The 17,753-nt window shown below is 43.5% G+C and overlaps 1 protein-coding gene across 3 annotated transcripts in view; it reads right to left on the minus strand.

Annotated features, from left to right (window-relative positions):
- The window catches only part of LOC110055766 (uncharacterized), a 41,997-nt gene that overhangs the window by 13,883 nt on the left and 10,361 nt on the right, over positions 1-17,753 (minus strand). For 2 of the 3 annotated variants that reach the window (XM_089298973.1, XM_089298970.1), the window contains 6 exons: positions 15,292-17,096; positions 14,923-15,186; positions 13,629-14,134; positions 13,028-13,049; positions 12,341-12,496; positions 10,779-11,182 (listed from right to left, as the gene is read on the minus strand). In XM_089298973.1, the coding sequence (XP_089155099.1) occupies positions 10,779-11,182; positions 12,341-12,496; positions 13,028-13,049; positions 13,629-14,134; positions 14,923-15,186; positions 15,292-17,096 (3,157 nt within the window). The remainder of the gene's footprint in view (positions 1-10,778; positions 11,183-12,340; positions 12,497-13,027; positions 13,050-13,628; positions 14,135-14,922; positions 15,187-15,291; positions 17,097-17,753) is intronic. The other variant, XM_089298972.1, reaches the window with a different exon arrangement.

Consider the following 17,753-nt stretch of genomic DNA (forward strand, 5'->3'; position numbering starts at 1 on the left):
AGTCTGGTCAGTAGCGTTTTTATAGGCGGTTGCTGGTGTCTTGGCCGTCTGTGAGCGTTTGGTGCTTTCTGTAGCGTTTGATATAGTTCAATGGAATTTTACATAGTTTATGACCAGGAGATAGTCTGGTCAGTAGCGTTTTTATAGGCGGTTGCTAGTGTCTTGGCCGTCTGTGAGCGTTTGGTGCTTTCTGTAGCGTTTGATATAGTTCAATGGAATTTTACATAGTTTATGACCAGGAGCTAGTCTGGTCAGTAGCGTTTTTATAGGCGGTTGCTAGTGTCTTGGCCGTCTGTGAGCGTTTGGTGCTTTCTGTAGCGTTTGATATAGTTCAATGGAATTTTACATAGTTTATGACCAGGAGCTAGTCTGGTCAGTAGCGTTTTTATAGGCGGTTGCTGGTGTCTTGGCCGTCTGTGAGCGTTTGGTGCTTTCTGTAGCGTTTGATATAGTTCAATGGAATTTTACATAGTTTATGACCAGGAGCTAGTCTGGTCAGTAGCGTTTTCATAGGCGGTTGCTAGTGTCTTGGCCGTCTGTGAGCGTTTGGTGCTTTCTGTAGCGTTTGATATAGTTCAATGGAATTTTACATAGTTTATGACCAGGAGCTAGTCTGGTCAGTAGCGTTTTCATAGGCGGTTGCTAGTGTCTTGGCCGTCTGTGAGCGTTTGGTGCTTTCTGTAGCGTTTGATATAGTTCAATGGAATTTTACATAGTTTATGACCAGGAGCTAGTCTGGTCAGTAGCGTTTTCATAGGCGGTTGCTAGTGTCTTGGCCGTCTGTGAGCGTTTGGTGCTTTCTGTAGCGTTTGATATAGTTCAATGGAATTTTACATAGTTTATGACCAGGAGCTAGTCTGGTCAGTAGCGTTTTTATAGGCGGTTGCTGGTGTCTTGGCCGTCTGTGAGCGTTTGGTGCTTTCTGTAGCGTTTGATATAGTTCAATGGAATTTTACATAGTTTATGACCGGGAGCTAGTCTGGTCAGTAGCGTTTTTATAGGCGGTTGCTGGTGTCTTGGCCGTCTGTGAGCGTTTGGTGCTTTCTGTAGCGTTTGATATAGTTCAATGGAATTTTACATAGTTTATGACCAGGAGCTAGTCTGGTCAGTAGCGTTTTTATAGGCGGTTGCTAGTGTCTTGGCCGTCTGTGAGCGTTTGGTGCTTTCTGTAGCGTTTGATATAGTTCAATGGAATTTTACATAGTTTATGACCGGGAGCTAGTCTGGTCAGTAGCGTTTTTATAGGCGGTTGCTGGTGTCTTGGCCGTCTGTGAGCGTTTGGTGCTTTCTGTAGCGTTTGATATAGTTCAATGGAATTTTACATAGTTTATGACCAGGAGCTAGTCTGGTCAGTAGCGTTTTTATAGGCGGTTGCTAGTGTCTTGGCCGTCTGTGAGCGTTTGGTGCTTTCTGTAGCGTTTGATATAGTTCAATGGAATTTTACATAGTTTATGACCAGGAGCTAGTCTGGTCAGTAGCGTTTTTATAGGCGGTTGCTAGTGTCTTGGCCGTCTGTGAGCGTTTGGTGCTTTCTGTAGCGTTTGATATAGTTCAATGGAATTTTACATAGTTTATGACCAGGAGCTAGTCTGGTCAGTAGCGTTTTTATAGGCGGTTGCTAGTGTCTTGGCCGTCTGTGAGCGTTTGGTGCTTTCTGTAGCGTTTGATATAGTTCAATGGAATTTTACATAGTTTATGACCAGGAGCTAGTCTGGTCAGTAGCGTTTTTATAGGCGGTTGCTGGTGTCTTGGCCGTCTGTGAGCGTTTGGTGCTTTCTGTAGCGTTTGATATAGTTCAATGGAATTTTACATAGTTTATGACCAGGAGCTAGTCTGGTCAGTAGCATTTTTATAGGCGGTTGCTGGTGTCTTGGCCGTCTGTGAGCGTTTGGTGCTTTCTGTAGCGTTTGATATAGTTCAATGGAATTTTACATAGTTTATGACCAGGAGCTAGTCTGGTCAGTAGCGTTTTCATAGGCGGTTGCTAGTGTCTTGGCCGTCTGTGAGCGTTTGGTGCTTTCTGTAGCGTTTGATATAGTTCAATGGAATTTTACATAGTTTATGACCAGGAGCTAGTCTGGTCAGTAGCGTTTTTATAGGCGGTTGCTGGTGTCTTGGCCGTCTGTGAGCGTTTGGTGCTTTCTGTAGCGTTTGATATAGTTCAATGGAATTTTACATAGTTTATGACCAGGAGCTAGTCTGGTCAGTAGCGTTTTCATAGGCGTTTGCTAGTGTCTTGGCCGTCTGTGAGCGTTTGGTGCTTTCTGTAGCGTTTGATATAGTTCAATGGAATTTTACATAGTTTATGACCAGGAGCTAGTCTGGTCAGTAGCGTTTTTATAGGCGGTTGCTAGTGTCTTGGCCGTCTGTGAGCGTTTGGTGCTTTCTGTAGCGTTTGATATAGTTCAATGGAATTTTACATAGTTTATGACCGGGAGCTAGTCTGGTCAGTAGCGTTTTTATAGGCGGTTGCTGGTGTCTTGGCCGTCTGTGAGCGTTTGGTGCTTTCTGTAGCGTTTGATATAGTTCAATGGAATTTTACATAGTTTATGACCAGGAGCTAGTCTGGTCAGTAGCGTTTTCATAGGCGTTTGCTAGTGTCTTGGCCGTCTGTGAGCGTTTGGTGCTTTCTGTAGCGTTTGATATAGTTCAATGGAATTTTACATAGTTTATGACCAGGAGCTAGTCTGGTCAGTAGCGTTTTTATAGGCGGTTGCTAGTGTCTTGGCCGTCTGTGAGCGTTTGGTGCTTTCTGTAGCGTTTGATATAGTTCAATGGAATTTTACATAGTTTATGACCGGGAGCTAGTCTGGTCAGTAGCGTTTTTATAGGCGGTTGCTGGTGTCTTGGCCGTCTGTGAGCGTTTGGTGCTTTCTGTAGCGTTTGATATAGTTCAATGGAATTTTACATAGTTTATGACCAGGAGCTAGTCTGGTCAGTAGCGTTTTTATAGGCGGTTGCTAGTGTCTTGGCCGTCTGTGAGCGTTTGGTGCTTTCTGTAGCGTTTGATATAGTTCAATGGAATTTTACATAGTTTATGACCGGGAGCTAGTCTGGTCAGTAGCGTTTTTATAGGCGGTTGCTGGTGTCTTGGCCGTCTGTGAGCGTTTGGTGCTTTCTGTAGCGTTTGATATAGTTCAATGGAATTTTACATAGTTTATGACCAGGAGCTAGTCTGGTCAGTAGCGTTTTTATAGGCGGTTGCTAGTGTCTTGGCCGTCTGTGAGCGTTTGGTGCTTTCTGTAGCGTTTGATATAGTTCAATGGAATTTTACATAGTTTATGACCGGGAGCTAGTCTGGTCAGTAGCGTTTTTATAGGCGGTTGCTGGTGTCTTGGCCGTCTGTGAGCGTTTGGTGCTTTCTGTAGCGTTTGATATAGTTCAATGGAATTTTACATAGTTTATGACCAGGAGCTAGTCTGGTCAGTAGCGTTTTTATAGGCGGTTGCTAGTGTCTTGGCCGTCTGTGAGCGTTTGGTGCTTTCTGTAGCGTTTGATATAGTTCAATGGAATTTTACATAGTTTATGACCAGGAGCTAGTCTGGTCAGTAGCGTTTTTATAGGCGGTTGCTAGTGTCTTGGCCGTCTGTGAGCGTTTGGTGCTTTCTGTAGCGTTTGATATAGTTCAATGGAATTTTACATAGTTTATGACCAGGAGCTAGTCTGGTCAGTAGCGTTTTTATAGGCGGTTGCTGGTGTCTTGGCCGTCTGTGAGCGTTTGGTGCTTTCTGTAGCGTTTGATATAGTTCAATGGAATTTTACATAGTTTATGACCAGGAGCTAGTCTGGTCAGTAGCGTTTTTATAGGCGGTTGCTGGTGTCTTGGCCGTCTGTGAGCGTTTGGTGCTTTCTGTAGCGTTTGATATAGTTCAATGGAATTTTACATAGTTTATGACCAGGAGCTAGTCTGGTCAGTAGCGTTTTCATAGGCGGTTGCTAGTGTCTTGGCCGTCTGTGAGCGTTTGGTGCTTTCTGTAGCGTTTGATATAGTTCAATGGAATTTTACATAGTTTATGACCAGGAGCTAGTCTGGTCAGTAGCGTTTTTATAGGCGGTTGCTGGTGTCTTGGCCGTCTGTGAGCGTTTGGTGCTTTCTGTAGCGTTTGATATAGTTCAATGGAATTTTACATAGTTTATGACCAGGAGCTAGTCTGGTCAGTAGCGTTTTCATAGGCGGTTGCTAGTGTCTTGGCCGTCTGTGAGCGTTTGGTGCTTTCTGTAGCGTTTGATATAGTTCAATGGAATTTTACATAGTTTATGACCAGGAGCTAGTCTGGTCAGTAGCGTTTTTATAGGCGGTTGCTAGTGTCTTGGCCGTCTGTGAGCGTTTGGTGCTTTCTGTAGCGTTTGATACAGTTCAATGGAATTTTACATAGTTTATGACCGGGAGCTAGTCTGGTCAGTAGCGTTTTTATAGGCGGTTGCTGGTGTCTTGGCCATCTGTGAACGTTTGGTGCTTTCTGTAGCGTTTGATATAGTTCAATGGAATTTTACATAGTTTATGACCAGGAGCTAGTCTGGTCAGTAGCGTTTTTATAGGCGGTTGCTAGTGTCTTGGCCGTCTGTGAGCGTTTGGTGCTTTCTGTAGCGTTTGATATAGTTCAATGGAATTTTACATAGTTTATGACCGGGAGCTAGTCTGGTCAGTAGCGTTTTTATAGGCGGTTGCTGGTGTCTTGGCCGTCTGTGAGCGTTTGGTGCTTTCTGTAGCGTTAAATATAGTTCAATGGAATTTTACATAGTTTATGACCAGGAGCTAGTCTGGTCAGTAGCGTTTTTATAGGCGGTTGCTAGTGTCTTGGCCGTCTGTGAGCGTTTGGTGCTTTCTGTAGCGTTTGATATAGTTCAATGGAATTTTACATAGTTTATGACCAGGAGCTAGTCTGGTCAGTAGCGTTTTTATAGGCGGTTGCTAGTGTCTTGGCCGTCTGTGAGCGTTTGGTGCTTTCTGTAGCGTTTGATATAGTTCAATGGAATTTTACATAGTTTATGACCAGGAGCTAGTCTGGTCAGTAGCGTTTTTATAGGCGGTTGCTAGTGTCTTGGCCGTCTGTGAGCGTTTGGTGCTTTCTGTAGCGTTTGATATAGTTCAATGGAATTTTACATAGTTTATGACCAGGAGCTAGTCTGGTCAGTAGCGTTTTTATAGGCGGTTGCTGGTGTCTTGGCCGTCTGTGAGCGTTTGGTGCTTTCTGTAGCGTTTGATATAGTTCAATGGAATTTTACATAGTTTATGCCCAGGAGCTAGTCTGGTCAGTAGCGTTTTTATAGGCGGTTCCTAGTGTCTTGGCCGTCTGTGAGCGTTTGGTGCTTTCTGTAGCGTTTGATATAATTCAATGGAATTTTACATAGTTTATGACCAGGAGCTAGTCTGGTCAGTAGCGTTTTTATAGGCGGTTGCTAGTGTCTTGGCCGTCTGTGAGCGTTTGGTGCTTTCTGTAGCGTTTGATATAGTTCAATGGAATTTTACATAGTTTATGACCAGGAGCTAGTCTGGTCAGTAGCGTTTTTATAGGCGGTTGCTAGTGTCTTGGCCGTCTGTGAGCGTTTGGTGCTTTCTGTAGCGTTTGATATAGTTCAATGGAATTTTACATAGTTTATGACCAGGAGCTAGTCTGGTCAGTAGCGTTTTCATAGGCGGTTGCTAGTGTCTTGGCCGTCTGTGAGCGTTTGGTGCTTTCTGTAGCGTTTGATATAGTTCAATGGAATTTTACATAGTTTATGACCAGGAGCTAGTCTGGTCAGTAGCGTTTTTATAGGCGGTTGCTGGTGTCTTGGCCGTCTGTGAGCGTTTGGTGCTTTCTGTAGCGTTTGATATAGTTCAATGGAATTTTACATAGTTTATGACCGGGAGCTAGTCTGGTCAGTAGCGTTTTTATAGGCGGTTGCTAGTGTCTTGGCCGTCTGTGAGCGTTTGGTGCTTTCTGTAGCGTTTGATATAGTTCAATGGAATTTTACATAGTTTATGACCAGGAGCTAGTCTGGTCAGTAGCGTTTTCATAGGCGGTTGCTAGTGTCTTGGCCGTCTGTGAGCGTTTGGTGCTTTCTGTAGCGTTTGATATAGTTCAATGGAATTTTACATAGTTTATGACCAGGAGCTAGTCTGGTCAGTAGCGTTTTTATAGGCGGTTGCTGGTGTCTTGGCCGTCTGTGAGCGTTTGGTGCTTTCTGTAGCGTTTGATATAGTTCAATGGAATTTTACATAGTTTATGACCAGGAGCTAGTCTGGTCAGTAGCGTTTTTATAGGCGGTTGCTGGTGTCTTGGCCGTCTGTGAGCGTTTGGTGCTTTCTGTAGCGTTTGATATAGTTCAATGGAATTTTACATAGTTTATGACCAGGAGCTAGTCTGGTCAGTAGCGTTTTTATAGGCGGTTGCTAGTGTCTTGGCCGTCTGTGAGCGTTTGGTGCTTTCTGTAGCGTTTGATATAGTTCAATGGAATTTTAGATAGTTTATGACCAGGAGCTAGTCTGGTCAGTAGCGTTTTTATAGGTGGTTGCTAGTGTCTTGGCCGTCTGTGAGCGTTTGGTGCTTTCTGTAGCGTTTGATATAGTTCAATGGAATTTTACATAGTTTATGACCGGGAGCTAGTCTGGTCAGTAGCGTTTTTATAGGCGGTTGCTGGTGTCTTGGCCGTCTGTGAGCGTTTGGTGCTTTCTGTAGCGTTTGATATAGTTCAATGGAATTTTACATAGTTTATGACCGGGAGCTAGTCTGGTCAGTAGCGTTTTCATAGGCGGTTGCTAGTGTCTTGGCCGTCTGTGAGCGTTTGGTGCTTTCTGTAGCGTTTGATATAGTTCAATGGAATTTTACATAGTTTATGACCAGGAGCTAGTCTGGTCAGTAGCGTTTTTATAGGCGGTTGCTGGTGTCTTGGCCGTCTGTGAGCGTTTGGTGCTTTCTGTAGCGTTTGATATAGTTCAATGGAATTTTACATAGTTTATGACCAGGAGCTAGTCTGGTCAGTAGCGTTTTTATAGGCGGTTGCTAGTGTCTTGGCCGTCTGTGAGCGTTTGGTGCTTTCTGTCGCGTTTGATATAGTTCAATGGAATTTTACATAGTTTATGACCAGGAGCTAGTCTGGTCAGTAGCGTTTTTATAGGCGGTTGCTAGTGTCTTGGCCGTCTGTGAGCGTTTGATGCTTTCTGTAGCGTTTGATATAGTTCAATGGAATTTTACATAGTTTATGACCGGGAGCTAGTCTGGTCAGTAGCGTTTTTATAGGCGGTTGCTGGTGTCTTGGCCGTCTGTGAGCGTTTGGTGCTTTCTGTAGCGTTTGATATAGTTCAATGGAATTTTACATAGTTTATGACCAGGAGCTAGTCTGGTCAGTAGCGTTTTTATAGGCGGTTGCTAGTGTCTTGGCCGTCTGTGAGCGTTTGGTGCTTTCTGTAGCGTTTGATATAGTTCAATGGAATTTTACATAGTATATGACCAGGAGCTAGTCTGGTCAGTAGCGTTTTTATAGGCGGTTGCTAGTGTCTTGGCCGTCTGTGAGCGTTTGGTGCTTTCTGTAGCGTTTGATATAGTTCAATGGAATTTTACATAGTTTATGACCAGGAGCTAGTCTGGTCAGTAGCGTTTTTATAGGCGGTTGCTAGTGTCTTGGCCGTCTGTGAGCGTTTGGTGCTTTCTGTAGCGTTTGATATAGTTCAATGGAATTTTACATAGTTTATGACGAGGAGCTAGTCTGGTCAGTAGCGTTTTTATAGGCGGTTGCTGGTGTCTTGGCCGTCTGTGAGCGTTTGGTGCTTTCTGTAGCGTTTGATATAGTTCAATGGAATTTTACATAGTTTATGACCGGGAGCTAGTCTGGTCAGTAGCGTTTTTATAGGCGGTTGCTAGTGTCTTGGCCGTCTGTGAGCGTTTGGTGCTTTCTGTAGCGTTTGATATAATTCAATGGAATTTTACATAGTTTATGACCAGGAGCTAGTCTGGTCAGTAGCGTTTTTATAGGCGGTTGCTGGTGTCTTGGCCGTCTGTGAGCGTTTGGTGCTTTCTGTAGCGTTTGATATAGTTCAATGGAATTTTACATAGTTTATGACCAGGAGCTAGTCTGGTCAGTAGCGTTTTTATAGGCGGTTGCTAGTGTCTTGGCCGTCTGTGAGCGTTTGGTGCTTTCTGTAGCGTTTGATATAGTTCAATGGAATTTTACATAGTTTATGACCAGGAGCTAGTCTGGTCAGTAGCGTTTTCATAGGCGGTTGCTAGTGTCTTGGCCGTCTGTGAGCGTTTGGTGCTTTCTGTAGCGTTTGATATAGTTCAATGGAATTTTACATAGTTTATGACCAGGAGCTAGTCTGGTCAGTAGCGTTTTTATAGGCGGTTGCTGGTGTCTTGGCCGTCTGTGAGCGTTTGGTGCTTTCTGTAGCGTTTGATATAGTTCAATGGAATTTTACATAGTTTATGACCAGGAGCTAGTCTGGTCAGTAGCGTTTTTATAGGCGGTTGCTAGTGTCTTGGCCGTCTGTGAGCGTTTGGTGCTTTCTGTAGCGTTTGATATAGTTCAATGGAATTTTACATAGTTTATGACCAGGAGCTAGTCTGGTCAGTAGCGTTTTTATAGGCGGTTGCTAGTGTCTTGGCCGTCTGTGAGCGTTTGGTGCTTTCTGTAGCGTTTGATATAGTTCAATGGAATTTTACATAGTTTATGACCGGGAGCTAGTCTGGTCAGTAGCGTTTTTATAGGCGGTTGCTGGTGTCTTGGCCGTCTGTGAGCGTTTGGTGCTTTCTGTAGCGTTTGATATAGTTCAATGGAATTTTACATAGTTTATGACCAGGAGCTAGTCTGGTCAGTAGCGTTTTTATAGGCGGTCGCTAGTGTCTTGGCCGTCTGTGAGCGTTTGGTGCTTTCTGTAGCGTTTGATATAGTTCAATGGAATTTTACATAGTTTATGACCAGGAGCTAGTCTGGTCAGTAGCGTTTTTATAGGCGGTTGCTAGTGTCTTGGCCGTCTGTGAGCGTTTGGTGCTTTCTGTAGCGTTTGATATAGTTCAATGGAATTTTACATAGTTTATGACCAGGAGCTAGTCTGGTCAGTAGCGTTTTTATAGGCGGTTGCTGGTGTCTTGGCCGTCTGTGAGCGTTTGGTGCTTTCTGTAGCGTTTGATATAGTTCAATGGAATTTTACATAGTTTATGACCAGGAGCTAGTCTGGTCAGTAGCGTTTTTATAGGCGGTTGCTAGTGTCTTGGCCGTCTGTGAGCGTTTGGTGCTTTCTGTAGCGTTTGATATAGTTCAATGGAATTTTACATAGTTTATGACCAGGAGCTAGTCTGGTCAGTAGCGTTTTTATAGGCGGTTGCTAGTGTCTTGGCCGTCTGTGAGCGTTTGGTGCTTTCTGTAGCGTTTGATATAGTTCAATGGAATTTTACATAGTTTATGACCAGGAGCTAGTCTGGTCAGTAGCGTTTTTATAGGCGGTTGCTAGTGTCTTGGCCGTCTGTGAGCGTTTGGTGCTTTCTGTAGCGTTTGATATAATTCAATGGAATTTTACATAGTTTATGACCAGGAGCTAGTCTGGTCAGTAGCGTTTTTATAGGCGGTTGCTAGTGCCTTGGCCGTCTGTGAGCGTTTGGTGCTTTCTGTAGCGTTTGATATAATTCAATGGAATTTTACATAGTTTATGACCAGGAGCTAGTCTGGTCAGTAGCGTTTTTATAGGCGGTTGCTAGTGCCTTGGCCGTCTGTGAGCGTTTGGTGCTTTCTGTAGCGTTTGATATAGTTCAATGGAATTTTACATAGTTTATGACCAGGAGCTAGTCTGGTCAGTAGCGCTTTTTGTAGGCGTTTGATAGTGCCTTGGCCGTCTGTTAGCGTTTGTTTAGCGTTTGGTACGTTCTGTAGCGTTTGCAGCAGTCATATGGTCGTGAGAGCCCTGGGGCTGACATTGTCCAGCGGTATATTTGGTTAGTACGTGTGTTGTCGTCCCATGTGCTCGCAGTGCGTTCATCGCTCTGTTAGTGTGGCGTTGTGGATTGAATTATAGTTTAGCGGTTCTCGGCGTTCCCTCCCTATCCCCCCCCCCCCCCCCCCCCCGTCTTTTCAGTATTTTTTTTTCCACCAATGCCATCTGGCTTGAGTGTGACAGGTGCCTGTAGGGGGCTTAGCACGCGGGGCTCGTGGCTTGGTTACGGGTTGGGCAGGCCAGTCGGGTGTTCTAGCGCCTTGGGGATGTGACTGCGGTTGCAGCCCCCGGGCTTCGTAGGTACCTTCCCTCCACTAGCGACTTGGGCGTTAATTAATGATATTCCCCCGCGTTAACCTCCATTGCAAGCTAGTTGCAGTCCAATACCGAGAATACGAATATGGGCCATTGGAAAACTTACGAGCAAGGAAGTATCAAAGCCAGAAACAGCAGTTGATCATGCCAAGTTCTAAAAACTTGCCTTACAATCCTACTAACCCGACCAAGGCCACCTGACAACGTTTGTGCAAATAGACTACTGGAAACCTCGGATGTTGACAGTAGATTTCCAACAAATTATCAATCTGACAGTGTAAGAGGCAGCAATCTCGATTTCTTTTTAGTTTGTCTCGCACTCTAAGCTTTCACAGTGACACGCCGCTTACACTATCAGAAATGAAATAGCTTCAGCAAAAGGCTATTTATTTGTAGCTTGCATAGCAGGCACAAAACTGGGTACAGGGGAAGGGAGAGTGAGAGTGGGGATAGAAGGAGGGGGCGTTTTCTCCCTCGTATTTTTTACCTCCCTGCCCCTTCCCCGTTTACGCCTGCAACGCAGGCTAAGTTATTTGCAGGACTGATAGAGCATTACCTGTATCATGAATCCACCTTCTTCAGACTCGTTACACAGACACCTTATTACATCACCGTTCACGTCCTCTTCTTCTTCCACTTCCATGCACTCCACCATACCCGGGTCAATACTCTCACTGTCTGCGCCACCACCTTCAATCTCCAAATCAGTGTCCTGATTGATAGAGGGTTCTGAATCCATACTACCTGACATAAACATGTCGGGCAGCTCTGGCTCCAGTGTTGCCGCCGGTTCAGATTTAATGCTCGCTGGGGCAGCGACACTAGATGGGCTGCTTAGCTGAGTGCTGCTCGTGGTGAGCTGTGCTGGGGCTGAGGACCTGTGTATGCGCCGCTTGGGTATACGGTGACGGCTGCCAAACTCTGGAGAGGTGTCTGGAGTAGAGTCAGACCTGACAGAGACTGATGAACACAAAGAAAATCTTGTCAAGGCTTTAGATTGATGAATAAATCCAGCTGGAAGATTACTTGCTTGGTGACTGATTTATTTCATATTTGATCAAGTCGTTAAAGGAGCTCAGCCACGATATTTTGAGTTATTTTGGCCACGTACAAAATTGCCTTTAAATTGTAGGTAACCTGAAAATAGTAGTTTAATAAGGTAGAAAAATACCAAAGAGATAATAATATACCATAAAGGAACAAGGATGGTTAAGGGATAGGGACGATTTAACGGATTCAACGAACTAGAAAAATTTAGGCTTAACTTTTCAAGATGCACAAACCGGGATGTAGCTCCTTTAAGGTTGAATTTTCTGACTTATAATAAATGTGATTTACTATTTGCCTGACTGACTGGCTGACTGGCCGACCAACTGACTAAGTTGACCAATGAAATAACACTACTCTAAAACTCAAACGCTCTTCACAATATAGAAAAATAAAAGGTAAATAAGTCTAAATATAACGTTGCTATAGCAGGCAAAGAATTCTCAAATCACTTCGATTCCAAACCAGACTGAGATATTTCTGCAATGACTTGAATCGGACTTGACTTGTCATTTCTTCTATGACTGACTCATCTCCTGTCTTACATTTCAAAGAATAATTGAATTATGCGAACTGCAGATAGAAAATTACAAGTAAGAGATTCTCACCTGTAGTCATGTGAACAATTTAAGCAAAGAAAGCCTGGAAACTGATCAGTTTTACAGTATTTGCCCTAGCATCACAAAGTGCACTTCCCATTTCATGAAAAATTCCGGTTTGAATTTCCGGATATTCCCAGTTACAAATCGAACAGCATTTTCCGGAATTTCCAGAAAAGAGGACAACCTTGCGAGGTATACCGAAATTTTCGGAAATTTCTTGTCGGGAATTTCCGTTCCATTTGACTTTCTTCCCACAATTTACGGAATTTTCGGTTGAATGGTTCGCTTTCCGGAAATTGTTGAATTTCCGGATTTTCTGGAAACTTTCCTAGTAGTACCATTTGTGCCCGTTTCGAAATGTTTGGAATTTTTGGTTGAATGGAAAGCGCCCAAAGGTTCTGCGTTTGAATCCTACTAAACCGATCTTTGCAGCTGCCAAGTTTCAACCAGAAAGTCGTGCAGATCATACCAGATTTCTTTCTTTTCATTCCAGTTTTGTCCTTTTGATCATGATAGTATTTCATGTGGTATTCCAGTCCACTCTCTTTACGGAACGACTTGTCACAGCCAGGGATCTGGCACTTGTACTTGTTATGATCAATCTCGATAATCAGTTCTTTGGGAGCTAAAACAAAATGGAGAAAATTAACCATGAATAGCACACTCTATCACACTACTCTTTTAATAAACCTGGGTGGAGCGACGCACTGTCAGAGTAAAATAACTTGCCCAAGAACACAATAATCCGGATGTGCTAAACACTCGGTCAAAACACCTACCCAGGTGTTTCATTAACGTTTTCAGCAGGGGGACAATTGGTTTTCACAGGCAGCCAAAATTATTCAAACTGAACTTCTTTATGAAAGAAACTTTCCGCTAGATGGTCAAACCAGCCCTGCAAACTCGTCCTCACAGCCGTCAATTTGCCCGGTGCCCACCGGGCCCTTAATGAAACCCTGCTGGGCCAACCAGGAATTTAGTCACAACCACTGGAAATCCAACCAAACTGCAGCTGTAAGGAATGTTTCTTACGACTGATGAATCTGCTACAATAAATTATCTCAGACTATCTACTAACAGCAGTCGGGAAATTGTCATCGAACAAAGTTAACCTGACAGGTCAAAGTTTAAGTGGTATAAACAACACTATTCATACCTAGGTCTTTGCCCTTGCGTATCTGAAAGAAAAAATAACATTATATGATCGTTGTTAGCAACAGCACAGGTTATCACGTTTATTGGCACAACAAGCATTCTTCCTTTCTCCATTGTTAAAATACTGAGCAATCCACACAATCTATTGATACTATCATTACCAGTTATGGAAGCAGCGTGGCCGTGTGGTTTAGGGCGCTGGTGTTGTAATCCGGAGGTCCCGGGTTCAAGGCATCCACCCTACCACTAGCGAGATTTATTTCTCGGTAGGTCCTGAGTTCAAATCTTCGGTCACGCTTTGTAAATAGTCAACTGGTCTGCCTCCTGCCAGTTGGGATTTTTAACTATGTTAAGTTTACTTGAAGTATTGGTTTCCTTTGTTTCAGTGGCATGCCTGTAAACTAGCTACGCTTAGTGCTTGTATAGCTAAGTGCATGCCCACTATAAGATTTACATTCACTTTACTGTCATGTGCATGTACGAACGTTCAAGCCTGTTAAATACAGTAAAACCCACGTATAAAAAACTAACATAGAAGAACCGTTTAGGCTAAAATTTCCCAGTTAAGCACCCTTCACATAAGAACCAGACAGAAGACTAACCCTGCCAGGAAGAAGCGCTGGAAGACCTTCTGTACCCTCTCCAGGTGGAGCCCTAGATGCTGCTCCTACGTACGCAGCTGTACTTGAAGCTCCAGCTCCAATAACACTAGCAGACAACGCTGCAAGTGCCGCTTTCTGATCTGAAGCAGATGACAATTGGTTTGGGAGAGACTCTTCATCTTTTTCTGTCTTATCTTTGACGACATCTTTTGCAGTTGCATCAGAAACAGCAGAACTGGATGTCACATCCACACAATCCTCTTCAGTTCTTGGCGTAATGCCTTTATCAACGTTGGAAACATGTTCGGAATCTGCCTTTGAAGTTGATGGTGTCGAAGACGCTTCCGTACCTGTAACTGATGATGCAGGCAATGCTTTGGTTGGGAGTGGTCTTTCACTCTTACGAGAGCGTCTGTTTGGATGTTTAGGGCTGTCTGAAGTTGGGCTGATGCTGGCTGGAGGAGGAGGCGGCACTTGAGAAGCAGGAGGAGCTTGGAGTGCACGTTCTGAGAAGAAAAACATAAGTTGAATTTTAGCCTAATGACAGAGTGTTTGTTTATTTTTGTTTATTTTCCTTTTCTGCCATTTATAAATGTATTTATCAATGTAAGGCAAATATCCCAGGCATAAGGCAATGTAAGGCAAGAAAGCCAAGGGAAGCCAATAACATGATTGCCACAGACATCCATTTTCAAAATTCCCTGGCTTTTCCGGGACTTTAGTTCCAAAAAGGCCCTCATTATTTATGACTTGTAAATAAGCTTAGTGTGCTTGTAACAAGGAGAAAAGCGCTGCTTTGTGCATAGTGTAAGTAATCGCATTGTATTATAAGTAGTGTGAGTAATTGTATATGTGATGTAAAAAGTGTAAGTAGCTGTATCAGTAAACTGAAATGAGTGTGAGTAAAACTAATAATTGCGTTCGACGGCAGAAGAATGCAACCTAAACTTGACATGGGATCCTTTGCACAAGCAGGAATAAGCTTGATTTTAAGGACGGACAGGGAGTCAAGCGTGAAGGCTGTACCGGATATGGAAATGCATCATTTACTAATTCCTGATTACTACTCAGGACTGTCATTAAGTTTTAATTCACCTGCAGCATTGATCCTCACACCTGTATCAAACTTGTTACTTCATGGGTGAACTGTATCAACTACATGTACAGGCCAGTTCACCCATAACATCAAGGGTCTATCAAACATACTCAGCCATACCAGGTGTTATGGGTTACAGCCCTTATTGGTAGCCCTACTACCAGTAGTAACAATAAGGAAAATATGGTCAGCACCAACCTTCATGAGCATGCCAAAGGTCCTCGTGATGATGGCTCACTGGAATGAAGGACTGGGATGGTGGGGGCCCATGTCTGTGACCCACCCATGGCCCTGGAGGGGCTGCTTCTCTGTAATGGGGCATTCCAGGCCCACCACGAAGGATCCTCTGCTCACACTGCATCAGTTGTGCCAGTGCACTCTCATGAGTGGGAGGAGGAGGAGGGGGAGCCCCAGGAGGAAGGGCATGGAATACAGGCTGCCTCACACCAGCTGAACAAGAACCTACAATGAAACAACAACAGAACTGTGAAATTTTGTACTGAAAGCCTGTGAGTCAAGTTAGAATATTGATGTATTGAAAGTTTTAATCATAATGATGGCACTTACACTGCCCAATGCAAGGACCAGGGGGAGGGTAATGCATCCCATGAGCATACAGCATGTAGCCTGATGACGGAGGGGGGTAATCTGGGTGTGGATGCATATGACCTGCTGGAAGGTGCATTCCATGACCAGGGTGTGGTCCGTACATGTGCTGATGGTGCGGCGTAGGACAGCATGACCCTGGCATAGGTGAGTACAGTAAGGGTGGGGGACCAGGTGGGGGGTATGGCTCTCTTGGGTAGGGTGGATTAGCAGGTGGTGACGGGCTAAGTGTTGGGGGAGGGGGTGGAGAAGAGTGATGCTTTGTTAGTTGAAAAGCAGATGGCGAGTGTGCTGCAGCTTTAGCTTCACTCTGACGCTGAGCTGAAAGTTTTCCAGTGATCTGATCGAGCCGAAACTTCTTTGCTTGGTATGTCTGTTTTTTAGGAGCAGTCTGATTTTCAGCAGGTGTGCCTGCAACTGTAGGGCTAGTTGGACTGGTGGTGGTGTAACTTGTGCTTTGTGTAGAAGTTTTCAGTAAACCTGTTCCACTTTCTGTTACTTCAGAGTCTTCCTCTGGTTTCGTGCCAGAATGCGACGGTTTCTCAATGTCCATGAATGCCATAGAATAACCATATCCTCTGGGACTGATTGATGATGGCCTACCCCCCTTAAAGCTCCTTCTTCGTTGCACAGTTTTCTCACTCTTAATACTAGCTTTTGCTGGAGAAGGCCCTTTTGATGGTAAACTATTTCCTGGGGTATCTGCTTTTGAAGGCAAATTAACCCCAGGGGTCCCTTGTTGTTTAGCTGAAGTGCCAACTTTTAAAGATAAGCCCATTTTCAGTGATAAGCCACTCTTGGCTTTCCGAGTTCTTGACAATCGCTCAGCCCTAGACAGTGTCCTCTTAATCTTGGGACCTTTAGAAGTTCTTATTTTGAGTGAAGGATCAGATGACTTAGGTGCCACTAATGAAGTATTTGCCTCTGTATTTGGAGCAACAGTTGGTAGAGCTGAAGAATTAGTTTGTTCTTGTACCTCTGAGCTAATAGAGTCACAAACACTTCCATCGTTACTATTTTCATTTTCTTCATTCAGCAGAAAACTACTCGGTGGCTCAAGTTTTATTTGTACAACTTCATCATCGACTATAGAGGCACAATCAATGGTACTTTCATTCCCATTTTTGGGTGCATCTTTCAACTGTTCCATCTTTATGCTTTCGGCTTTGAAATCTAACACATCCCTTTCAGCAAAGCTGCTTGGATCTTTAAGTTTCACTCTTACCCTATCACTTTTTTGAGAATTACTACTGGATGATGAATTTGATGTCAGTTCTTCTGTGACAGATGTCTTCATGCTTTGTTCCTCCTGTGGCTGTTGTTTCAAAGCTGATGATGCAGGTAAAAGAGCAAAAGGTTTTTTCTCCTCCTTGAGAAATGCACTATCATCATTTTTGGCTTCTTGCTTCTCCCTATTGTCACTTTTGATTTCCACAAGTGGTTTAAGCTTTGTTTTTTCCTCCCCAGATAGTTTCCCTCCTGTTCTTTGTCCTTCAGGCATTTTCTGTGCAAATACTTTCTCCAAGGAGATTTTCTTTTCTGAAGTTACCTCCACTGATGTTTCACGTTCAGTTATTTTCTCTTCAGGCATCTTCTGTTCCATTTTTTTCTCAACTAGTGTTTTTGGATCTAATATTTGTGTAAATGTACTTTCTGGTGAATTATCTTTCTCAGTCAGTTGTTGTTCAGTATTTCCTTCACCATCTGACAGCCCTTCATCACTTTTGTTAAATGCTTCTACATCAGCTTCTTTTTGTTTCCTATCCCTCAAATAAAAACAAACCAAAGAACAAGAATATCAGCAACCAGCTATATGATCATAAGATAACTTAAACATACAAACCATTCCTCAAGAAGACTACTAAACTAAGTCCTCTGCTGAAATGCAAGGGCACAAAACAAATGCACAACTGAGCAGTTCACAAATGAAAGCCTGGGTTAAAAATTATGTTGGACAGCTAGACAAAGACCGACACAATAGCATATTTTAATTTTCTTGTTTTCTTTCTTTCGATGGCTCGACGTCCAACATAATTCCTCAATTTAGCACTAGGAGATATTGTTTCTATTGTGCATGTAGGTTGTGTATGCTTAGGCCAAGAAAATAATATAGTATTAATAGAGTAATAATATAGTAATGATGTTAAATAATTGGATACATGTCCTCTCGAGTTCAATATATGTAATTTCCATTTTGAAATTTCTGTGCCTTAGCAGGCTCTTAGCCAGGATTCGAAAAGTGGGCGTCCAAAATGTGCTATAGGGCCTGCTCAAATGAACAATTTATAAGGCAACATATCAAAAAGAAAACAATTTTCTTTAAAAAGTGGTCGCCCACAGGATGCCTGGATGCCCATCAGATTTTTTTTTTTTATACGATTTACTCCATACAATACGAAAGCCTGTTGCTAAAAGCCTGTGCT

The sequence above is a fragment of the Orbicella faveolata genome, unplaced genomic scaffold (genome assembly GCF_042242905.1).
Source record: "Orbicella faveolata isolate gen_17 unplaced genomic scaffold, um_ofav_v1 contig_34, whole genome shotgun sequence".
In the NCBI taxonomy this organism is placed as follows: Eukaryota; Metazoa; Cnidaria; class Anthozoa; order Scleractinia; family Merulinidae; genus Orbicella; species Orbicella faveolata.